Source organism: Lichenostomus cassidix, chromosome 5, assembly GCF_008360975.1.
Source record: "Lichenostomus cassidix isolate B80296 chromosome 5, HeHo_3.0, whole genome shotgun sequence".
NCBI lineage: Eukaryota > Metazoa > Chordata > Aves > Passeriformes > Meliphagidae > Lichenostomus > Lichenostomus cassidix.
Window position 1 is genome coordinate 16,321,005 of NC_139486.1, and position 26,170 is coordinate 16,347,174.

The 26,170-nt window shown below is 36.3% G+C and overlaps 1 protein-coding gene across 5 annotated transcripts in view; it reads left to right on the plus strand.

Annotated features, from left to right (window-relative positions):
• Window positions 1-26,170, plus strand: part of TTC7B (tetratricopeptide repeat domain 7B) — a 129,994-nt gene that overhangs the window by 59,291 nt on the left and 44,533 nt on the right. For all 5 annotated transcript variants that reach the window (XM_085061561.1, XM_085061562.1, XM_085061563.1 and 2 more), the window contains 6 exons: window positions 606-723; window positions 920-977; window positions 5,046-5,118; window positions 6,417-6,577; window positions 20,671-20,787; window positions 24,899-24,996. In XM_085061561.1, the coding sequence (XP_084917687.1) occupies window positions 606-723; window positions 920-977; window positions 5,046-5,118; window positions 6,417-6,577; window positions 20,671-20,787; window positions 24,899-24,996 (625 nt within the window). The remainder of the gene's footprint in view (window positions 1-605; window positions 724-919; window positions 978-5,045; window positions 5,119-6,416; window positions 6,578-20,670; window positions 20,788-24,898; window positions 24,997-26,170) is intronic.

Below are 26,170 nucleotides of genomic sequence, written 5' to 3' on the forward strand. Positions count from 1 at the left end.
TGGAGTAGCTTACTGTACTTAGCATTTACATTTACTGGAATAGATTCAAATGGGCTTTTTTCTTTCTAGATTATTAAATAGTGTGCTAGCATGGGTGTGCAGTTAAACCTTGATTTTTACAGGTTTCTCTGTTTATGAGTTTGCATGCATTCAGCAGTACAGTGTTTGAAGCAGAGTTCTGCATGGATATACTGGTTTTTTACAGGGTTGGAGCCATAGTTCTTGTGATTGATTTTCCTAAATTAATGATTCATGGGTAAAGAACTCTATTTATAAAGTGCAAAACTGTTAGATGGTATATATGGACCAGAAATACCTATTTTATTAAAAAAAAAAAGAAAAAGAAAAAAGGCAAAACCATAGTAAGTGTTATGTGCCAGATTTCTCTCAACCATAGAAATGAGTGCTTCAGCTTAAAATGTGTTGTTTGCTCAGTATTTAGCAAGAAAACTATGTCTAATGAAAAATGAAATAGTCCTTCAAAGCAATCATGGCTGAGAATTTAACAGGTTTGGTGTGCGCAAGACACATTCTGAGCATTCTTATAATTAATGTAAGATTTAGCTAGTTTTTAGACTTACATGGATGTTTTATAATATTTTCAGTTGGAAGAAGCTGAAAGATTTGCCAAAACAGTTGTTGATCTTGGGGACAAAACATCAGAGTTCAAAGCAAAAGGCTACTTGGCACTGGGATTGACTTACAGTCTGCAGGCTACTGATGGTAAGATAAGAATAAACATTGACATTAGGAAATTCTCATGCTGCCTAAAAAAGCATAGCTGGCAGAGTGGTAGACGTGAAATTAAAGCTTCTGTGTGCAGCCATGTTTTCAATCAATGTATTAAAGCTTCTTCAGTTAGCGTGTGGAATGAAATCTCTTCATCGTTCATATCACTGATTAAATATATCCTTTTTAGCATCTTTGCGAGGGATGCAAGAGGTCTTGCAGAGAAAGGCTCTTCTTGCATTTCAGAGGTGAGTGGGTGTTGATCTTTTCATTTCGTTCTGCTATATGTAGTGCAAAGCTTTTATTACGTGCTAAAAAGAGCGACTTGTAAAAGATTGTGTAATGACAACTTCACCTCTGGGAGTCTCCCATCATGAGAACAGAATGTATTTCTTTAGCATTTATTTCCATCATTTTCTGTCAGCATTACCTAAATTGATTTTTAAGGATTTCCTTTTATTTCAAGACATTTATGTGGCTCTCTAGTATAAAATATTTGCTCAAATATTCTGATCTAGAAGGAAAAACCACACGATGTAAGGCTTCAAGTCATGGTTCAATATAATAGTGTCTTTAAGAGCTGGCCATTGATCAGACTGTATAGGAGGCTTTTGCAATTATCTCTGTAGAAGCAGAGCAATGATTGAGGCCCTGCTGATTGGGGTGAATTCTGAGAATTAACTTTTTGGATGACTCAAAATCCAAAAGACCATCCAGCGTGGCCTTGAACATTGCTGGGATTGGGCATCCACAGTTTCTCTGGGCATATTCCACTGGCTCACCACCTTCATGGCAAAGCAGTTCTGTGTAGTATGTAATATAAATCTACTCCCTTTCAGTTTGAAGACATTACCCCTTTTCCTATCCATACATGCCCTTGTAGAAACCTCCTCTCCAGCTCTCCTGTAGGGCCCCTTTAGGTACTGGAAGGTGCTGTAACATCTTCCTGAGCCTTCTATTCCCCACACTGAACAACCCCAACTCTCTCAGCTTGTCTCTAAAGGAGAGGTGCTTCAGTCCTCTGGTCATTTTTGAGGACTTACTCCAACAGGTCCACATCCTCCCTATATTGGGGACCCTGACCTGGACGCAGCACTCCAGGTGAGTTCTCGTGAGGGTAAAGTAGAAGGGGAGAATCACCTCCCTTGCTCTGTGGTCACACTTCTTTTGATGCAGCCCAGTACATGGTTGGCTTTCTGGGCCGTGAGAGCCCATTGCCAGCTCATGTCAATATTCAACTTCTTATCACTGTCAAATTACTCTTTCTCAATCTCTGTTCAAATATTGTTGCTTGGTTGTGTGTTATGTTGTCTTTCACCCAGCAGATGTATCAGTCATGCCCACTTCCTCTTGCCACATCTGAAAAATAAATGTTTTCCAGGAGATGGAATTTGAGATTTTCCATCTCCTACACAGTTTATAAAGCAAGCAGCCTGTACTGGACTCAGTATTGTGATGTGCCTTTTTCTTTAAATAATTTTTTTGTGGATTTTTAAAATCACTTACCTAGAGGGCCAATTCCTGAATAAATAAAGGTCCTTAAGAAATACAGTCACATTTTGGACCCTTGCCTGAGCCAGATTTCAAGGTTTACCAATTTGTGATAATGGCCATTCAAGAACGTGCTTGTTGCTCTCTTCATGCATTACTAAGGCGTTTGTTTCAGTAACTTTTTTAAAATTTTTTTTCATTTTGGAAGACTTTCAGTGCTTTTGCTGTGGTTGGTGTGAGTTAAAATTTCACAGAACTCACCAAATGGTAGATAGATAGTAACAGCTTTATTCTTCTACTTTCTGAAGCTTGAGTGACTGAAGAAGCACTCTCCAAGTTAAAATCTCTTGTTCTTGCTTAATGTTGCTTAATTTGTGAATTTAAATTTAAATAAGGACTGGTCATGGACCCTGGGAGGCTTTACCTGTGCCCTTAATCTCCAATTTACAGGTGAAGTTAACAAAATATGGAACTGTCCTTTAATAACTTAAAACTGCTTTGAAGCATGCTGGATGTAGTTGCTAAACTAACGAACCTGTACAGTCCAAATGATCTTTGCACTTGAGAAGACAGAAATACACAGGTCAGAAGCAGAAGGTCTCTGTGGTTTTAGTGGTTTAAAGGTCAATTTTGTTCCTTCCTCCCAACGGAAGTGACTCACAAGATGTTCCAAAGATGATTATTACACCTCATAGTTCTAAATGAGCCTCCATTAAAAGAATGCAAGAAATGTAAATTAAAAAATAGTTCCAGGCTTCCTGCCTGTTACTTACTACACATCTTTTTGGAGTACAGACATTTTTTTTTTTTTCCTTATGCTCCTGCTAAAAAGGTCTTACCTTGCAGCAGAAAGATTGTATTACAGGGGGAAGTATTACAGGGAGTGTATTACAAGAAAAATTTCAGTAAGATAGTGATTAGGACTCAGAGTGTGCATTTGACCAAAATGTTAAAAAGAAGAGAGCAAATAGAATTTTTTTTAAAGGTGGAAAAATGTTATTTTTTTGTTTTAGTAACTAGAGTTACTTGCAACAGCAGTAGCTGGAAATATTTTGAGAGTGAATAATTGAAAAAATATTGATACTCTTGGGCAGCTCAATGCCTTTGTCAATGAAAGTTCTATTTGTAAAAAGACCAAAAAACACAGACTTCTTCATCTGAACTTCAAGCATAGGTTCATAATGAGTCAGATCTTAGGCAGCCTTTTACTGTAATGCTGTGATAAAGAAACTGTTCAGCATAGCTTTATTTTACACTGCAACATAACAAGTAAATCCAGCTGGAGCTGGTCATAAGTGGTGTTCCCCATTCAATATTGTGGCCAGCCTTCTTTAATATCTTTATCAATGATCTGGACAAGGGGACCAAGTGTACCTTCAGTCCTTTCCCCCACAACATCAAGTTGGGTGGGAGGATAGAAAGGCCCTGCAGAGGGATCTGGATAGGCTGGATCCGTGGGTGAAGGTATGAGGTTCAACAACGTATGAGGTTCAACAATGCCACATGCTGGTCAACAGCAACATGAGCCAGTGTGTGCCCAAGTGGCCAAGAAGGCCAATGGCATCCTGACGTGTATCAGCAATAGTGTGGCCAGCAGGACCAGGGCAGGGATTGTCCCCCTGTGCTGGGCACTTGTGAGGCCACACCTTGAATCCTGTGTTCAGTTCTGCGCCACTCATGACAAGAAAGACATCGAGGTGCTGGAATGTGTCCAGAGAAGGGCAGTGGAGGTAGGGAAGGGTCTGGAGCACAGGTCGTATGAGGAGCTGCTGAGGAGCTTGGGGTCTTTAGCCTGGAGAAAAGGAGGCTCAGGGGGGACCTTATCACTCTCTACAACTACTTGAAAGGAGGTTGTAGCCGTGTGGGAATTGGTCTCTTCTCCCAGGTAACAAACGATAGGATGAGAGAAAATAGCCTCAAGTTGTACCAGGAAGGATTTAGATTAGATATTAGGGAAAATTTCTTCATGGAAAGGGTTGTCAAACATTGGAACAAGTTGCTCATAAAAGTGGTGGAGTCACCATCCCTGAAGTGCTAAAAAAAAGTGGGTATGGCACTTGAGGATGTGGTTTAGTGGTGAATGTCGTGGTGGTACTGTGTTGTTGGTTGGACTTCATTGTCTTGGAGGTTTTTTCCAACCTGAAAGATTCTATGATAGCAAGATGCTCTACTAACCTAGTCTCAAAGCAACTCAAAGCCATAAAGTAATTGGCTTCCTAGGAGGCTTACTGTGCTGGACTGAAAATATGCTTAAGATTACTGAGTTTGGGAATGAACAAAACTCTTGTCTACTGTGCTACAACTCTGTCTTTGAGTTCTGTGCTTCAGAATTATCCTGCCACAATCAGTGTAATTGCTTGGGTACTTCTCATGCAGTTGATACAATTAATCTCCATAAAGGCATGGTGTTCTGTGGAATTCGTGTTTGGATCTTTTTCCCCCTTTCTTCTGTAAGAAAACTTAATTTAATAAATTTCTATTATAAATATTCTAGGTAATGACATCTAGTGTTCGTTTTGGAGTATAATTTATTTGAAGAATTGTTTTGTATTAAGGATTTATTTTTAAGATTTATGCTGAAATTACATAATTATTTTCTATTAAAATGATATTTTCGTGTCCCAAGGTGCTTTCTTTAAATCAAGGATGATTGAGAAGTATAAGAAAAGTTGCTGGAATGAACACCACGTATATCAAAATACGAGTATACATGTAGTGAAGAGATCTGAATATGAATAAATGAATACATGTGCATTTGTGGGTATGTCTAACTTGTCTGAACAAGGGGAAAATTCACTTTTTGTTTTGTTGTCTTTGTTTTTAAGGGCTCACAGTTTGTCTCCAATGGATCATCTAGCAGCATTTTACTTGGCACTGCAGCTTGCCATATCCAGACAGGTTAGTTATGTTTTAAAAGTGCAGCATCATGCTGTCATATGAAGATTAGAATTTTTATCTGTTGATGGATACAGGTGAAGATTTCTTCAGTGAAAACCTGGTTTTCCTTGTGCACGTAGTCATATATATGGAAAAAACCCCTGAAATACTCTCTCCAAACACCTTCAGTCTTATGCAATTCTCCAGAGTTCTGCCAATATTTCCAGCTCTAGGGTCAGAAAAAAGACAGAAGTAATTCAACTTACTTCAGCATTTATGTTGCTAGACAGAGAGAAAAAAAAGTCAGTTTCTGCTGTGGTTTTACCTCTTATGTGTCATCTCTGCTCAGATCCTGGGGAGTGGAGCTCTTGAATCTAGTCTTTAACAATCCTGACAGTGCTTAAATCTTGAGTACCTGTTATATCTGTGCCCTTCCCAAATACTTGTATGAGGCTTGGTTATTGTGAACAAAACTACAAAAAAGTGTTCAAGAAAACTGGAAAATATTTTAAGGCTATAAAAGAGACCAGAGCTTAGTCCATCTGGTATAGCTGTTACAGTTAAGGTATTCTACCATACATGACTTGAATTTGGATAATATGGAACTGCTTTGTGTATCATGGTGAGCTTCTTCCTATGTCGTGTTTATTTCACAAAGTAACTCGGAGCACAGTTATTTACATTCTCTAGGTGACTACTTTTCATTGCTAATGAGTAGCACAGACCTTGGGCTATGTCCTGTTAGAGTGGAATGGATTGTCACTTTATGAGCACAAAATATTTTTGAGTAGCAGGCTATGACTGTATTTCTGAGTTACAGAATTCTCGTGTTGCTTTATTAAATTTTCTGGGTTTAACACTTACTGTACTTATTTTGAACAAAACCACATGCACCTGAGGAAATAATGAAATTCTACATAAAGAAAAGTTACTGTTGCTGTCTAACTGTGCATTTTAGTTAAGCATTACAATTAAAATACTTTCAAAATAATCTAGAAATACAGCCAGGACTTGAAAGAGAATAATGAGTGAATATTTCAAGGGGCTGAAGGGAATTGTTTTATAAAAACATGTATCTTACTTTCCAGGGTTAATATATTATTTAATTTTCAGTGTTCACTGTACAGCATCAGGTCCATTTTAAGCTTCTTAGTGTCTTACAGGAGTGTATAGAATTCTAGAATTCGACATGTTATCTGGATGAACGTTTTGAAAATTTTATGGATGTAATCAAGTAAAAGGCAAGACTTCTAATAGTGGTGCTTTCTTCTGCTTTTTTTTCTTTTTCTTTTTTTTTTCTTTTTTTTTTTTTAAATCAGATACCAGAAGCTTTGGGTTATGTTCGTCAGGCTCTGCAACTACAAGGAGATGATGCCAACTCTCTTCATCTCCTTGCACTCTTGCTATCAGCCCAGAAACACTATCATGATGCTTTGAATATCATTGATATGGCGTTGAGTGAATATCCAGAAAATTTTATGTGAGTGAATGTCACGTTTCCTTTCTATGCTTTCTCTCGTATTTATTTTACCTGGATTCTCATCTCATTCATTTCAAGAGGGGATGGATTTGAAGATTGGTCTATTTTTTTTTTCCAGCAGTCTTCATTCCTGCCCATTTAACGCAAGTCTGCGTATTAAAGGCTTGTTAAACAGTGATTAGGGATTTCATTTGGAAGGGAGGTTAGAGGTGGATAGTTGATCTTATTTTGGTTTTTTCTACTTTCTCTGTGTAGATAATTTCTCCCTGTTGCATGCTTTGTAGTATGTTTGTGTCTTCTATTTTTATGCAATATTCCAAGAAGGATGAACAGGACTTTACTATTAGCTAGGATAGGTTTACCTCATCCTACTGATAACTCTATGGATATTGTATGGAATCTATTTTGTTAAGTACATCCTAAAACAGAGAATCTCCTCTTTTGCTTAGATAATAACCAGTCATCTGAAGTTGGCTGATGGATAACTAAATAAGTGAACAGGGAAGAAGCACATTTGCTAAATGTTCTCTTGTTTAGGAAAGAAATCATTCTTTTTGTTTATTTTTCATGTTAAATGCATCTTGACATACATTTGGCTTTTGTAAAGTTTTTTTTGTCTGTTTTTTTTTTAAATACTTTCTTATGAAAATCTAATAAAATTGTTTATAGGAAAATATCTCAGGGACAGCTTCCATTAACTTCCAGTCTTCCACTTTGATGCTTTACCAGCTGTCACTAAGTTTGTAATTCATAATATTACACATATCCTACATGTTTATTTGGACAATTTTTTGAAGTATCTCATTCTTAATTTCTAAATGACTGGCCTGTATCATAAATTGTTATTATATCAGCATACCAGAAAAATAGAACTTCCTTAAGTATTATAAGTTTGAAAATAGAAACTATAGTGGTTTTCCTTCCTGCTCCTTGACATTGTTCCTTGACATTTCATGTCTCCTTTTGGCTGTCTCTGTAAGATACTGTTGCCTCTTTACTCACAAATCTGACCAGGACCTCTGTTGATATCACCTCTTGTCAGAGCTTCTGTGGCTGCAGTCAGTTCTGTGCAACTGCTTTTGTTGCCTTTTGCTGTATCTCACTTCCTGGTTTATCCACATGCCCATGACTTGTCTTGGTTCTTATCAGGGGCTTCAATACATGTTTCACAATATCAGGACTATATAACAGTTTCTCTATCAAACCTCCTTGTTCTTTCCTCAGGACCAAGGGATTTGTCAGTAAGTCAAGGTCTGAGAGGCAATTGAAGTATCAGCTACCTAATTTTATACCCTATTATTGTTAAAGACAAATATGTTCAAAGCATTATATGACTGTCATCTTCTGTCCTTGTTTCATCTTCTGCCACTTAGTGGCAATGTAAATAACATAGATGCAACTACTATGTATCTCAGAATAGTAATAGTCCAGAAGTATTTCTGAAACTATAGTTTCAGAGCTGTTATAAGAGAAGTTCCTATTATATTAATCTCTGTTGTAATGAGAGAACAAAGGTTCATTCAGTAAAATGTTTAAAATTACTCTTGTGAGCATTCAAAGGTATTTATGGGTTTTTCAAATGTGGTTCATGGGATTCCAGGATAGTTTATACTGCAACTTTGGTTAAACGTTGTCTGAGTTGTTCATTACAGTACTGATCTTTGATTTAATGTAGTATATATATATATATAAATCCTGTGGGTCATAATATTGGCTCTAAATTGTTGGTCTTGCTGTATCACACAGACTCTGTAGTGATACAGTATACTGTGTTGCAATCTACTGGTAGAGATCAGGGAATTTGAGAGGCATATCTTGGCAGTAGGAATCACCATCAGATGTGGCAACAAATGATGAAGAATCCAAGGTGAAACAGTTATATGTCTCTCTAGAAAGTCTTTTAGAGTCTCATTTTTAGTGCTGTCAAGTTCCCAGAGAAGTTGAAAATATGATTGAAATTTCTTGTCTGCTCTCTGCAATTGATACTGACAGCCAGACAGGAACATCTGGTCAATAATATAAATATGGATTGATTCCATCATCCAACTGGGTTATTTTTGCAAGGATTTATCAGCTTTTGAAAACTATATCTGGTGCTTCTGAAATGGTTGACAATATGTATGTGCATATATATAAAACACAAAACACAGCTGCTTAGTGTATTGCTGAATCTATTTTCTCATTTTGCACCTTGTGTAAACAATATAATCTCATGGTATTTCCTAGTAGACTGGAAAGAGATCCTCTTGTGTTCCTCTGGAGTTTGCTAATTTTTAGATACACTGAAACATTTGATTATTCACCTGTGGTACATTTATTGGCTTTTGTAAACACTTCAGATACCTTTATGCTTTATCTTTCAGTTATGTCTGCAATCCAGTGAGCTAAATACTACAAGAGTTTTCTTGGTATTCTCTGTATTTCTGTCAGAATCCTTTACTCCAGCTTTCTGCAAATTGATACTTTGATGGCTTTACAGCATAATAAATCTCTATACTTGGAAATATTTTTAAAAAATTGTGTTTGTGATTTATGTTATTTCTTATTTCTTTCATTTCTTGTGCATTATTACTATCTGCATACCTCTATATGCTGTAATTGTCTTGCTGCACTGAGTGCTGTCATGCTCTCTTCACAGCTATATGTTCTTTTTGTTTTGCATTTCTTTAAAAGGGGTCTGCATTTTCAGAAGTTAAATACTGCATCTTTGTAAAATGGCAGAGGTTCCAAGGAACTCATAGGATACACCATGAGTCATGCTGAGAAGTGGCTACTTTCCAGCACTCTTCTGTTGTAATCAATTAGTAAATACGTTGTCTGTCAGTTTTTTACATTTGAAAACCCGGTGCATTCCTAGAGTTCTTGTTCAATATTTGAAGTGTACAGCAAGTGTAGCTTCGGATCTGCAATTAGTGTTAACCTATGCTATAAAGCTAGAGAGTTGGCCAGTCAGATCATGGTTTTGCCCTGGGCATCTTAGGGCAATAAGTAGAAAGAAATTCCTCAGAGCCTAAGAATTCTGTCCCATCATTATCTAAAGAAGTGGAAGGAATGAGCAAACACATTGGGCTGTTAGCAGCAAGGTATAGCTTTTTCTTTGAATAGAGAGTTGACTGTTTCTCCTGTTTCCATTATATAGGCAGAATAAACGTACAGTTTGCTCTGAGATCTGAATAGGTATTGGGAAAACTATTGGCAAAAATCTAAGAAACCTCTAAAAGTGAAATAGATATGTAGTAATGTTTTTTCAGAGATAATAAAATGGAAGTTATTTGCTGAATATCTATAGCACTATTGTGTCAAACTTCTTGTAAGATTAAATTGCTAGATTGTAGCCACTCTACTTATAAAGAAATCCGCTGTATGGATACAATCAATCTCCTTTTAAACGCTATATAATCTTTGAAGCCTTCTACAATCAGAGCATGCTTTAAACTGGGGACAAAAAGATCTCTAGACAAAAGATTACTGTGCAGATTAAGATACAGAACAGATTATGAATACTTCAATGAGATGGGTGGGAATAAGATGCCAGCACCAAAAAACCTGAGTAGCTAATCCGAATCAGGTGCTACTGTGTTTGAATTCATCGAAATTTAAGGTTTTCTTCCTTTCCTTAGACAACTTTTCCCGGTAGTAGAAATGTGAAGTTGGGTTCTTCTCCATCTTGACAGGATTTGAACCCATAAATTATGCAAGTCGGAGTCCTAACCATCAAACTATGTGGGAAGATGGGTGAGATGATCCATTTCTCCTCCTGAAACAGAAGCAGCGATGTGCTGCCCTGAATGCAAGGAGAGTAGGCAGGAAGGAGCCACAATATATCGTAAATTGCTAAAGTGCTTAGCTGTGAGGGGGCTTGAGGTCTCAGTTGCTTGGGTTTTCCTAGTGTTTTATTTATATTAATCCAGTGATTCCCACTCTGAATGTGTAAGCAGTCCCAGAGGTGTGCATTACAATCTGAGTGTGTGTTCAAGGTGATGGAAGATAATGGTGGTTGTGTTGCATTGGTTCATATTGGGCTTGTATATCCTGTGCAATATATATAGTACATGTGCAATTACCTGAGGAGCCTTATTTACAAACTTCATTATTATTCCCTGTTTTTTTTATCTGCTTGTTACCAGGAATTTATATCTTGGTGGTGTTTCAGATGATGAGAAATCCTGAAGCAACATTTCTGTCTGTTTTTAATTCGTGATTAGTCAAAAGTAGGTTTTCAGTCAAGGGAGACAGTCAGGTTTCATAATGAAATACTTGGGACATTGTTTTCTTAATCTTAACTGTTTGGGGTTCCCTTATTATTTCAAATGTTGGGGCACTTAAAGATGAATAATAGTGCCTATTGTTAGTGTAATTAGGCAAAATAAATAGTAAATTGCTAATTTTGTGCTGTAAATTGGAACTGCAATGGATAACAGCTGACAAGCTTTTAAAGTAGCAGAAGTAGGGAACAGCAGATGGGTTATGTGAGGAGTGCAAGCATGTTATTTTAATGTTAAGTACACTCAAAAAGGAAAGGCATATGGTAACAGGTTTGAAGACAACTGAAGACTAAGTTCACAGTTTAAACATTTACATTTCTTGAAGTGTGATGGAAATTTTTTTTTCTTCCAAGAATATTTCACAGAAGCATCAGGCCAATATGTCATTCCTCTGAAAACTATTAAATCTTTTACTTCCTGACCCTCAAGGGCTCTTTTGAGCTACATTAGATTTCCCAGAATCACAGGGCCTTTTATCATCCCTCTCAGTTCAATGAGGAACGAACTTGTTTCCTTCTTGGAGATGTCCAGGTGGGCATCAAAGGCAGTGTAGGATGATTCACACACTGGTGTTTTGTGGGACAGGAGGATATTTATCAGCTAAAGGAAACAGACTACCCTATTCTACTTTCCCAAGGTCAGTTGTAGTTGCACTGCTCTGTGTGGTTGCTGGTAAAACTTCAGCTTTTGTGGGGCTTTTTCCTTGATAAATAGAGCACTGGGAATTATTTGAAGAAAGGATTGTAATACAAGATTGGACAAGAAATGATGTGCCATGCTTGCCAAAATCATGTCTTTCAGGTTTGTATATGCATTCTTGTCAACATTTGACAACATACTTTTTCAGATCCATTCCATTTTGATCCTCTTTATGTTGGGAGTTAAATGAATTAGTTCTCAGGAATGATTTTTCTGTATGTCATGAAAGACAGTATCATTTGCTTGTGTTTTTTCTTTCTATTCTGCGCTCTTCTAGCTCACTCCCCCACCCCTTCCCCTTTGGTTGTTGTTATATGCTTTTACTGAATGGTCCATTAAAAAAGACATTGTTGATAGGTAGATATTACTTTATATAACAAATTGGTCATTGGCCTCAGGGTCTTATCCCTGAATTATATTTGCTAGGCTGTAGGTTCTTTGAAACTTGATTGAAAGAGTCCCAGTTTGGGTCATGAGCTGGCTGCTGCAGGCAATTCAAGACAGGCAAACAAAAAGTTTTCAAGTATAACTAATTTGTTCTGGCTTTAGTCAGAAACTATCTTCATTATAGTTTAGAGATTTACATTTTCTTAAGGACGTTGAGTTCATAATATGGAATACAGTATACATACACTACACCAAAAATCTCAAGTCTGACTGCTTTGTGAATGAATATATGGGGAATAATAGGGTGCAAGGAAGGCCATCCAATGGACGCCAGATGTAGCTATTCATGCTTTTCACAGAATTGTTATTTTGGGGCTTGAGGGCTGGTTTTGTTGCTTTTTTTTGCTTGAGAGTCATGCTTCAAATATCTGAACAGCTTATTTTTATTTCATCCATGTTTCTGTGTATATATGGGCTTCCCAGTACTTGCAATCTGTGCAGCTGGAGTTGGAGAAGGTTTGGTGATTGATTGAGAAACAGGTTAGGACACTTATTTTTGATAAAGTTAAATGGTTTTCTGAAGGTATTACACAAACTAGATTTGTTTGCCAGACCTCCTGTTGCCAGAGTTGGGCATTTAGTGATTTCAAGGCACTTGCAAATGATGATTTTTCATTTTTTGTAATGAACTATTTATATTTATGTCTTTCCTGATAATAAAACTCTCCTTGAATACTCGAAATGGAGTAGACTGGCTGTGCAGTGGTTAACTTTGCAATTGCAGCAGACACCTCTAAGTTTCTTTCTGTATTTTGATCATCATGGTTGCATCTAAAATCACTGAATATGTAAATACATACTTTATAAAACTATATATCTTTCATAGTCTGTCTAATTTCATGTTGTCATTCTCCCTGTTGGTTAAATTTTTACAATTGTGTCACTTTGTGTTTTGGTAATGAGGCAGGTATTATGGAGTTGATCAATGTGAAATTGTAAGCTTTCTACAAGTGTTAAAGGGACAGCTGTCAAAACCGCATGCTTGAATTAATAGTTTGAAGCCAGGAGGATCAAGTCTTAACCCCCCTGACTGTTTATATATTCAAAGTTTCTACATTTACTTTACTTTTTATATTAATACAAGTTTAGCTAAAGCATACCTTCCAACCTTGATAAGAATACATCAAAACCTGGAGAAACCATTGAAGCGTATGGTAGCTCATTTCAGTGTTGGAGTTGCACTCTTCATTAAGACTGCATTTTTGTTTTTAATTTGAATTGACCCCTTACTGGTTTCTTTCCAGCTGTTGGTTTTTATATCATAATTTGCTAAGCCCTCTGCAATCCTGGTGACTTCATTCTTTTGATGGAGCTTCTGCAGTAAGACCACCTCCAAACATCCTTTCTCATAAGAACATCACCGTGCTTGCTGGCAGTAAGGGCATGTTCTCCAGCCTTCCATTTATTCCTTGCACCATAGCCAGTTTTCATCACATGTGAATGAGAACTGCACAATATATTTCAATATCATTTATTACTTCATTATACAGAGAAGCACCTACATCGTGTCTCTTGGAAAGGGTTGTGTTAATTATTTTGAGCATAATTGCTTCACTGGGGACTTTTATTCAACTACCTGTTTGCAGGCATTCTTATTTGCTTCTCAGTTAGTTATTTTTATGATGTGTTTCCACATACAGATTGCAAAGGCTGTATTTGTTCCAATAGCTATATATTTAATTTTAAAAAAGAAATTTGGCCTGACAGCTATTAAGCTGTGCTGCTGAACAGTTTGTTGAGAAAGTTTCCTACTGTGTTTTATTAGGATCTTTTCATTAGGAGGGTGTATTACATGTAAATTAATGTCCTGTTGGATTCAGTTGAAATTCCCAAGTGAAGGATTTTAAGGCAGTCAGCCCTACCTTCTTCTAAATGAAGCTACTAACTTGCAGACAGTAAACTATTGTCAAAATCTGGATTGTGAATGAGATAAACACTGGGAACTTCAGGATTTTCTTCTAATTTTAACCTTTTTTGTCTAAACCATTTATTTATGAGTAATTGGAAGATTTTTAGAAGGGCACTTGCTCAGCATGTACTGACATAGAGAAAACTGACTGTGCCAAGGTTTGGCTTCCTCCTATTTCCTCATTTCTCTTATGTTTCCTGTCAGTCATCAGAAGCTTTTCCTATGTATGTAATTGTTGAGTGCAAGGAGTGACTTGCTAATTCTTTATTCAGGAAAGGTCAGTAGATTTTGATTCTTACAAATAATCAATTTTGAATAATACATATTCCACCTTAATTTTGTGCATTCTGTCTACTGCTTTCTCACTTCAATTATTCTGTGGGATCTCACAGTTAACCGGATTTAATTTGCACAAGCAGTTAACACTATGACTGTTAGAGCAGTGAGATCAAACTGTATGAAGTATGCATGTGAATGTAAGTTCTACATGACCATATTTATTTTTTTCCTTAAATTCAGATAATATGAAAAGAAATCTTACATTGTCGGTTAAAAAGGAGTTTATTTTCAGAGTTCAGTATCTTTCATGTTACATTCTGCATCATCCTTTTTGTGACTTTTTTTTTTAGTGTAGAATTATTGTCAAACTAGTTAGTCTAAGATTTTATAAGTCATATGATTACACTTGGTGAGAGTATTTTTTGGGGGAGAGGTTGTTAGTTTGATTGTTTTTGCAGGGGTTGGTTTTGTTTGGGGCTTTGTTTGCTTTTTAATGTAGTGCCTGGTTTTAAAACCAGAGCAACTTCTTTTGAATTCTTCTAGCATTCTCGGATTTGAAGTGGGATATATCAAATAAGCACTCAAATTTGAAAATTAAACTAGAAAACTCCACACAGAACTGGTATTTGTCATGTTTCTTTTATGCTCTCATAAATAACAGGCTATATATCAGCATTGATTATATGTAAAGTTTATTATTCTAGTTAAGCGATTGTAGAAACTGATGTGATTTTCAGGCAGATCAAGCTGTTGTTTGGTACTTTGTGTGGCTTGTTTGTTGGTTGTACCCATATTTATGGGACTCCCAGTATATTAATTATTTCCTAACATTTTTAATAATTGATTGTCATGTAAAAAATACTGTTAGCTGAAGTTACTTTTGGCAAACTCTTAAATTATTTAAAAAGGTTCTCTTAAAACTTAGTAAGTTTACTCCAAGTAGGTTAAACATAAACCAAAATAGTTGCATTTTTAATCCTGCATTCTAAGCAAGCAGATTTGATGCATCCTTTTAAATTTTGTTTTCCTAGGGTGGTTCTTAGGTTTCTCAGCAGGGCTTTTGGTGCTTTACACTATAATTTTCAAAGCACATACTTGTAAGCATTATGTACAGCTTTTCCTTATGTTCTTCAAGCCCTGAACAATGTAAATAATTTATATAATAAGAGAAAAATAATGAAGTTTGCTTTCAGCAGTAACTGAAAATAGAGCAGTCTGATCAGTTGTGATCAGGATATGGGGATATGGACCATTCAGAAAAAGTCTAATGAAACTATGAGTTTCCTGCAGGATGTTGCTTAGTCGGAGGGACTTCAGGTAGTTTCCTGTTTACTACTGCATTGAGTGACAGTGCTGCAGCAGGCAGGTCTGGGGGAAGAATCAGAGATAGTGTGTCATGTTGCTAGATTTGGAGAAGTGATCACAGAATGTAAGGCAGGTCTCATCTATGTGGCAGTGTATGAAATACAGATATCCAACTATGGCTGATTCAAGCCATTGTGCTCTTATGGTGCACAGCAACTTGTGGAAATTGCAAACTTCATCTTGAAAGCAAAACAGCTGGTTTTAAAATGACGTTTGAGGTGAGCAATGCCTGTTAGCTGAAAGAACTAAGAGTTGTCAATATTAGTAGTATTATTTGTCACATAGCAGAGCTCAGTCTGCCATACTTTGAATTTTTGCTTCATTCAACATATTAGAAATACCTTCAATAGCTTAAAGCAGTACTGGACAAGTTAATTCCTCTTGATCTCCTGACATTATAAGAGAGTTGCTATGGAAGGAAATTGGTAGTTGTAGCATCTTCAAAAAGTGAAACGGGATGGATAAGAATTAGGACAGCAATTGTGTTTTGGAGATTTACAAGTTCTGTGCTACAAATTACCCTGGTTGGCTGGTAGAGAAAGCTTCAGATCATGGATTAATAGATTAGTTTGCACTCATTAGGAAATAAAGCAGTAGCAAGAGCCTTGGACATCACAAAGCCCCATTATTATAGTTGCCCTGTCTGTAATGTTTTCATGAACTTATCAGCTGTATTTTAAGAAGTTAGGTTATTTGCACAACCTCTTCTGTGGTCATTAACAAAAAATAATTTGAGGACCAGTCATTTCTACAGCTTAATTTATAATTTTGAGACCTAATTCCCACTCTTCAGTGTTTTTAAGAGTCTCAATGGCCTTCAGATACACTTATTTTTGTGGAAACTATTTCCTCTAGATAAATTGTTCTTTTTCCTTCGTGCTGGTTGTCTCATCTATATTTATAGAAATAATTTGTACCTCTTCTTGGCTTTTTTTTCTGCTAGACTGACTAAATGAAGTATTTTTTGTACTCTGCAGTTTCCAGTCAGTGGATCACCCTCACAGCCTTTCTCTGCAGCTGCTCCAATTTGAAATTCAAATGTGTGTTTTTAGCTGTTACAATGAGAATTACACATGACATTCCAGGTGTAGTCTCACTGGGATACTGTACAATGGCATGGTGTCTTTCTCCTTCTGTTCCAATGAGTAGGTCCCTGAATTGCATCTGGACTCTTCACAGCTGTGTTACCTTGATGAGCCCAGCTGTTAGGCAGCTCTGGTTTGGAATAATGGTTACACAGGTTGTTTGGTACAATTTCTTCATTACATTTGAATGATAATCCTTTTTTCTTTAATGGTCCTTTCCTAGTGACAGAAACATAGACAATGTAGATACTGTTCCCCAGTAATTACAGAAGTGATATTTTCTTTAAAGTTTTTACTTTAGAAAGGACAATCTTATGTGTCACTGTTTCCATAATTCTGAGAAATGGATTATTTTTGACTGCATTAACTTTAGTCATTCTTAAAGTGTTCCTATTCCCATTTGTCATAGTTTTCATATCTGAGACAACACAGGTAAAGATTATGGTGAAGGTGGGGGGTTCATTCCTGAATATTTTTGATTTTCATCTGTGTTTAGTAAGCACATTTTCTTTTTTTTCTGTACTTTGGTACAAAAAAGCATTAAAAGGCTATAACTTTTGTGTACAATAACACGTTCAGGTGCAGTTTAGCTTTGCTTTTTATTAATGTACATAAGATGCAGCTTTCTGTGCTGATCTTTTTGTCCCCTGCCTGTTCCCTGCTGTTCTTGACAGGATCTCTACATGTTTCTGATGTCTTACTTGCACAGTCTTATCAATAATTGGCTTGTCACACATGAAGTTTTACCCATTCAACTTGAGACACAGATCCTTAAACATTTGAGCACCTTTGTGTTAAACACCAGGCTTCTGCTGCATCTTGGGTGTCTTTGCTAACCTTCGCTATCAAATTATTTGGGTGTATGTCACTGAAATTTAGAGACCTAGTTATAAACCCGTTTGGGATTTTTCATTCTTTCTTTAAATAAAAATCCAGTAATATATGGATTAAGTTATGAGTAGCTGTTTTATAATGTCCTCATTAGTTAGTGAGAACAGTCTTCAAGTAATGGAGTAATTTGCTGCTTCAGTAGCTATTTCATAAATTTATCAGCTATTAGCTCCAAGAATAACCAAGTCTTTCCACTTAAGAGTTTGATTTGTTCTCCATTTTGTGTCTGGGTAATTAGTCTCCTAAAATGATACAATCCACTTTATTTTTAGCAATGTTAAAGATGTGCATCCATAGCAAACACTGCTGCAGGAACAAATGCCCTATTAGTCTGCCTTTAAAGGAACCTGTTCTACCTACTTCCCTTCCCTGAAGGATTTGACCCAAACAGATATCTGTTCTTATCTTTTATATTTATTTCACATCTCTGACACACATTGCCCTAGTCTTCATTTCTTTTTTGAATATTGTCTTTTCCTCAGTGCTTGCATTCTTAGTCGAGTGTTGTTCCACCATGTCAGGGTTACTTTGGCACCATGTGCCAGTAATTTAAATTTCTGACTCTCAGACACAAAGAGATAATTAATGGTACTCATAAAATGTACAGCTTACTTTCATCATCCTATCCCTTGGTAATTTTTACCTATTCTTCACCATTTTAATGGTGTATCAAAACTTCTTGTAAGATTTAAAATTCTCTGTGTCTGTAATGCAGGCTGTATTCCAGAAGACCTGTTTTCACAGATGCTTGAAGCTGACCTTTCAGAAAGTCTTTTTTCAAATTGCCTACCTCTGTTTCTAAAACCTTCTTGATAATACTTGTCCCTGAGTTGCTCAGACCTCCTGCCATGTTTCAACGGAACTTGAAAAAAATTAAGTTAATTTGGGAGACCTGTTTGTCACACTGTGTTCCTCCTTTCTGTTGCCTTCTTCCTCTTCCCCTCCTTCCCCCATTTGTGAAGTGTGTGTAGTTGGCAGGTTTTCATTTTGTTATTAACATCCCATTTCAGTTTTCAGAGGTGTCTTAGTTCTTTTAAGATTTACAGCCCAATTATTTCTTGGGTCCAGGGAAGTTGCTTCATGTGGCTTTATGAAGGCAACCTTTTCTACTCAAAAGATTATTTTTGCTTTAGTGTGGATAACCTCACACCAGTGTACTTTATTTATTAGATACAATTTCCTAGGCTTTCTTTATTAGAATTGTGTGTATTTTTCCATCATACTTTCTTTGTTGTTTATATTTTGGAAAATGTGTGAACATCCAGTCCTGTTGATTGCCATAATGTTCAAGAAACAGGAATGATATTGCAATGTGTCTTAAGTGCATCCAAAAGCACCAAACTGGTGTGTTACTTTCATTCTTACAAGTTTATTTGGTTTCTGCTGTCTTGACATTGAATCCCACACTAGTAGCCCAGGTTCCAACATTTTTGTTGCACAGACTCCTGTTATTTTGTACATGTGTTTTAAATTAATGTCTCAATAACCAAATCCCCTCCCTGTCTACCTCCTGCTCCATTTTTCCTTTTAAATCTTGCTTGCTGAATCTTAGCTTTTTACTGACCCTGTGCCTTCCCTCTGCTACAAAATTCCTAAAACTCCTGCTTAAATGCTTGAAGGCTATTAATGGAAATTCAGTATATCTGCAAACTGTACATAATAAGGTATAAATTATGATTAGTCACTCTAGAATGACTTGTAAATTCAGTGCTTCTGAATTGTTTATGTTCCATAATTTTTGTAAAATTATTTATGATCACAAATTTTAAGACATTGGACTTCTGCAGGCTCTTCCAACTGTCAAGTGTACTATCTTACATACAGAGAAGCAGGAAAGGGATTGTATGAGGTAGATTCTGGTGACTTTGGTTTTGAGTTTTGATGCCTAGATCTTGCTGTTTGATTAAGGTGTGTGTGTGCATAAGTTAAGAGTGGAATAGAAAGAGGGGAGTGTGAAGGAAGGATTGTGTTATTTGTCATTTTTCCTTCACTTTTCAGTAAAATGATAGACAGACCTGGACATGTTTTTGTTTCAGTGATATAGTCACTGTTAAACAAATACCCAGACAAATATTCTGCCAAATGAAATACAACTTTAAATTATCCATACAATTCCCTGTATACTCAAATCCAATTTACTGATAGGAAGAAAGCTAAACTAGTGTAACTGATTACTCTTTTCTGCATTCTTACAAGATATCAGCTGAGACTCCATATGATCTTATGTACCTGGCAGGTGCTCATTTTCTTAAACTAATGCAGCAATCTACCTTTTGTTTCTTCCTTAGTCCCACACAACACACGTTGTACACTTAAGGTTGTGTGATTCATTTTTAGATTTACATGCTGGGTAGTTTCTGCTGAGGATATTTAGTGCAATGCCAAATATTTAACTACTGCAACTCGATGCAATTTCTTATTCTTGAGAAAACTCTCTGGCAGTTTTCAGTTACTATTAGCAGCCTCCAAGTTTGTATTTGGGATAAGAAACTTCTGAGCTTTCACACATGCCCACCCTCTACACCCTTCTCAGTCTTCCCACACAAACCATATGAGCAATCATATAAATTTTTCACTTAGTATGATTAAGGTTGCACTGGAATAAAATGCCAAAGTACACCTGGGTTTTAAAACAGAAAGTAGGCTAACAATTTTGTATGCACGCTCTCCTCCTGCTTTGTGCTGTTTAATCTGGGATTTTACTAAAAATTGCTTTTGAATTAGTATTTTTCTAGTGTATTACATGTTCCTAGGTGCTGTGACTCCTATAAATGTGCCTACCAATGGACTAGCTCCTTTTCTATGCTTTAAATATCTAGGAAGGTGCTCAGTTAATCTTTGTGGAGAACCTACAACTTGATACATCCCATGGAATACTATGGCTAATTTCAATAAGCTGCATTGTCTTGTAACTTTTTTCCTTAATTAAAAAAAAATGCAGACAACTATTGTTTCTGTCCAGTTGAAAAGGGTATCTTGTAAAAAGCACTGTTACTTTGATGGCATTAGATAGTTATTGTAATTACTTCATCAAACTATTACTTAAATTATTACTGTATTTGAAGTTATGTTTTCCCCAGTTTGGTGTGATGTTGACTGTCTTTGAAAATGTTTTTATTAAATTAGAATCTCTTTTAATTTCTTTTTCACTAGATTACTGTTTACAAAAGTCAAGTTGGAGTCCCTGTGCAGAGGCCCAGATGAAGCACTCCTTACCTGTAAACACATGCTCCAGATTTGGAAATCCTGCTACAATCTCACTAACCCAAGGTAAGGTGCTGCAGAATTCTGGGCTGCTCGCTACTTTGCTCAGTAGCTTTTCAGGGCAACATTAGGTCAGGACTTCTGCAGTTGCTTGTTTTGGTGTTTCATATGAACAAACAAATCCTCTGGGAATCTGGAGACTGACATGCAGAAACACCAGTTGCTGGTTGTGGGGAACTACTCAGGATTCTATAAAGTAAGGTATGCCAAAGCTACTAAATTCTTCAGTGATGAAGACTGGTTACACAGATTGAGTAACTTGCTCATTCTCAATGTACTGGCATGGTCTTGTTATGTTTCCTGAACAGGGTTTTAGTCTTTTATATTGGCTAGTGGAGAGATTGCTGTAGTTGCAATTTAGTTCAAGGACTTTAACTAAATAATATGAAAGAGGACAAGACACTCATTAAAATCACAGAAGCATCAGGGGTCACATGGATAGATATGATGTGCTTGCACAGCCAGCATGGCTGTTTTTTAATGGGAGGTCTTGCCTATGAACCTATTTAGGTTCTTCAGAAGCATTAACAAGTATATAGATAAGTTGTTGTAGTCCTATTTGGGTTTCCAAAATGCTTTTGTGAAGGTCCTTTGCCATGTATATTTAGATAAGCTGTGAAACAAATGGGAAGGCTACTTAGAGGAAATCCAAGCTGGTATTATTCAACATCTTTATCAAATACCTGGAGAAGGAGACAAGCAGAATTTCCTGCTATCTGGTTGTTTGAAGGGTTGACAGCTTCTGGAGAAGAGATGCAACAGCAGAAGGGCTTTGTACCAAGTGGCATCAGATACCTTTTGTAGCAGTATGATGGACATTCAGTTTTTGCTCTACCTTCTTTGATTCCAGTCCTGTAAACACGTGCATCTCTTTAAGAAGATTGAGAGAGTTGACCTAATGGCAGAAGAGGGAAAACTGCTTCTCTCCTTAGGGAGCTGGTGAGCATTCAGAGCAGTAAAGTTTGGAGGGTGTGGTAGGAAACGCTTGAGAAGGGACCTGAGTCAGTCACAGCATCTTGAGAGACCCTGACACTGCGTTGTGGAGCTGGGAGCACCACTTGGGTTACACAAAGCAAGTATGTCAGCAGCCAGAAAGGTTTGAGCTGAATCTTTTCAATTCAAAGTCACTGAATTAGGACTAGGGCCAGGGAGAAAATTTCTAACCTAGTGGGTGGTGCTTTATTTTAGTTAGCTGGTTGTGTGTGTGGGCAGGCAGGGTTAAGAGTTTAGTATCAGAATGCTGTACTTTGCAGAATAGCTACATTTTCTCTGCAAGCCTAATTTCAGAGTGGCTTTGCATGTACTCCAACACAACTTTTCACCTTCCATCTCTGCTGTTATATCCTTTAAACAGATCAGGGCTCTAATCATAACTTGTCATTACTGCGTTGTTGTTCTCGTGCTAAGAGCTACTGTGCCATGTTAAACGCACATTAAGTAATGCCTCCTTCAGGCATCAGCAGTGACTGTGAAAACTTACTCTTGGCTGTGTCAGCTTCAAACAGCAGTGGTTGATAACTCTCCTTGGCACCATTCTCCTTCAAGAACATCTAAGTGGCAAGATTAGTGAGGACTACTTTGCATCTGATTTTTTTTTTTTTTTTAAATAGTGATTTTTTTATCTTGACATCTAAGTTTCTTCTTATAGTTATATTAGTGCATTAAGATCAAATTTGGAATGGAATGGACAGGAACTGTGAAAAAGTGTCAGGATGGAAGGAGACAGGTTTCCCAAATCACACATTCAGAGTTACATCAAGCAGTGAGTAAGGATACCAAGTTGTAGTCTTTGGCTATTCTGTGTGAAATGTAAGGATTGAGTACCTTCATATTGTATCACGGTAATCCAGATCCATCCAACTGCTATCCAGGGCTAACAGTTATGACTGAGACCTGAAATGTGACAGGGAAGTTCTATTCACCCAACTGCACTCCTGATGTACTGAAGAATAATGATGCAGGATTGTTGTGAAAATTTAAGTTTTCCAAGCTCTGTAGTTTTAACACACATTTCATTTTGTTGCAAAGCACCATTTGAAAATTATGTCTCCCACTGGAAATAATGGAATCTTTTTATAAAGAAGTTCTTCAAGCCAGTAATAAAAGGTCTTTTAATAATTTTAAACCTTTTTATAATATTGTTTTTCAAAGATTTAAATATCCTTTATGCGTATTTGAAATATCTTTTTCTATTCTGATTTAGACTGAAAACAAATTTGGTGTATCATCTTCCCAGTGAGATAAGAATTTACTTCTTTGAAAAGCAGTGGTTTATATTAAATATTTCTTCTCCAATTAATCAGATTTTGTGGAAACTTGGGTTCAGTGTCCTCAGTAATCTTTTAATAATAAAAATAAATCACAAATATCTAAATGTGCTTCAAAAAGGGACAAACGCAATTCTGTGCATTACCTTTGTTCAGTTGATATGGAACTTTTGTCTTTAATTGATATACAAACTTTTTTCTCATGAGGTGGTTAATATGAATTTTAAAATTATTGTGTTGTGCAAGGCTTGGAAGGTTTAAATGTTTACCTTTAGCCTACTGCTTGAAATGCATTAGAAAATAGTTGAATTCTTTTCCACTTCATGGTTTGCATTTGAAAAAGAAACAAACCAGAGTGCCAGTGCTGTGCATAGAAGATACTGATGGTAGGTCTGGCTCTACTTGTCCACAACATTTGGCATGTGGTTGCACATGGATTGAGGAAGTAATTACCACAGAAAACTTACACCAAGTGATGTAACAACTGTAGCTGATAGTGCATGTTCCAGAAAGTTTCCTTCTGTTTCCTGTGGATTTTTATAATGATGTCATTTTGTAAGGAAGTAATGCAATAATGTTAGGGTAATACAACATTTTAATTCTACCATTTCAGTAACAGCTCTTCAAGGAGGGGACATTTCACTGACTTTTGCAGCTATGAAGAGCTGTTGGGAGACTTCTTGCCCTTCTCTCTGTTCAAATTCAGAAGGAGGCAGTTGTAAAATTAAGGCAAATGGAGAGACGTGCTGAATTCCAGTCTTGCAGTTTAGATTAAAGTTTCTCAGGCTTTACTTTAAATTGAGAATTTTGTACAGTTTTTTCTCTTCAAGGAGAATAATACAAAAGCACACTGCTGAGTTGGACTAACAGTTCAGTTGCTTTAAAGCTTAATTACTTTTAGATTTATGGGGTGGTTTGTTTTTTTAATGAAGTTTTAGAGAAAGTATTTATTGATAATGAATAGAACCAGACTTAACAATCCTAAAAATGAAACTACTATATTAACCATAGAATGTTAAAGAAGGAATGCCCATATGTGCTTCCTTACACTTTGCTGACAATGTGTCTCAAACTTGCCTCATCTTAAGGAGAAAGAACACTTAGTTCTTCAGTCCCTGTTCTTCTGCTGAATCTTTAATAGTAGCTCTAGGAGAAGTTAGTTTTCCCGCAGGCATATCAATAAGATGCCTGAGGGGCAAATACTGAGTTACAGCTAAAGTAGGAATTATGTTCATTTGTCCACAGGTCCAGTCAGTAAAAGTCACTGCTGCTGCTTAGGCTCCTGAGATGTTAGAAGTGTTCAAGATGTTTCTGCTATGCTATTAGAATCAAGTTCAACATTAGGCAGTTAATATGCATCTGTGCATATATTAAGAAAAAACAAAGCACAAAACCAAAACAGCCCTTTATAACTTCTTTACCTAAAATTAGATGTCCTGGCTTTAGTGTTTCTATTTAGTCTGGGAAAAGTGTGGATTTTCAAACTTACATCTGCCTTCTTGGCACTCTGTGATAGCTGTACCTCATATCATATAAATATTTAAGGTACGGTAGATTCTTTCTGTAGAGAGTTATGAATCAAATTAAAAGCCAGTGTTACCTTTTTGGTTGTATTAATTGTGAAAATAGAATTGCTGAAGTAAATAAGGATTTAATTTTGCTCAGCTTAATTCTGTTTTAATGCAACTGGCTTAATGCACTGTGAGTGGTTAGTGGTGCTTGGTACTAAATTTGGTCATAGCAGTAACTTTTATAGCAAGAACCTTTGTGGGAGTAGGGCAGCATGCAACTTGTATATCAGTATATAATTTTGTATTTTAATAGCTTACAATTTCTGTACTTCATTTCAGTGATTCTGGACGTGGGAGCAGCCTGTTAGACAGAGCTATTGCTGATAGACGACAGCTTAATACAATCACATTACCAGATTTCAGTGATCCTGAAACAGGTAAGAACTGCATTTGAACAATAAAATAGGTTAAATGATCTGGCTGTAGCTATATTTTGCATTAGTTTTTTTTTTTTTAATTATGCAAAATGAAGTTATATTTTCATTGTTGTCATATAAGTGGAAATAGACATTGCGTGATATAAGATTTTTTTTCTTTTTTTAAAATTTATTAAGTACTTGCTGACCACATTCTCTGTAAATTAAAATATCTGTGATATGGATCTTGCTGACCTTAGTGGTATTTCCTTATGCAAGGGCTAAAAATTAGTATGCTGAACTAGCCTACTTTCCAAAGTCCTGTGCTTTTTGGTCCATTCAGTATTTGCCCATTTTTGTTTAAAATGTAAACAAAAAAAACTTCAGAGACCTTTTAATCTCAAAAAAAAAAAGGAGAAGACATGGTTAGTAATTAATTAAAATCTCAAATATATGTTAAAATATAATTATATGGGTGGGTAGCCTTACCTTGGACATACTTTGACATTATAAGCAAAATTTATTTATTGTAAATTGTACATACTGTGATATTTTTATATACATATAAAAAATTGTGGTGCACAGGTGTGCTACATAAAAGCTAAGATTGTTATATGTCAGTAAATACTGACAATGTATAATTTGCCTGCATTAATATATTCAGTTATCACAATGCAATGCCTTAAAAGTTATGCAGTCAGAAAGCATGTGAGCCATGCAGAAGGAATTACCATGATGCTGCTAATGCCAAAAGCTTTTGTTGTATCTTACTTGAGTTCTAAATATTGAGAGTTTTCTTTTTTCTGGGTTTTAAAACCATAAAACGCTTTTCCTCGCACCTTTCAGGAGTGTATTTCTGCTTAATCACTCTTTGACACAAACAGCTTATGGGAAAATTTGCCAGCCTATGAACTTGACTACACTTGACCCATAAATTAGGATACATTGAAATGTGTCATGTATGTCTTTGCTTAATATCAGAACAGTGCAGTAGAGAAAAATCCAATTGAGCTATTTAACTTCTGAAAGTTAAAACTGGATTGAATGTTCACTCAATTTTGAATTTAAAGTAGTGTTCTATGCTTGCTGTAGTGCAAGCAGTTTTGATTGCAAAGATCAGGTTACTTGATTTCAAAGAATAGCAATATGATATGGCATAATTGACTTGCTGCCTCTAACGTGGAATCTTCTGTCT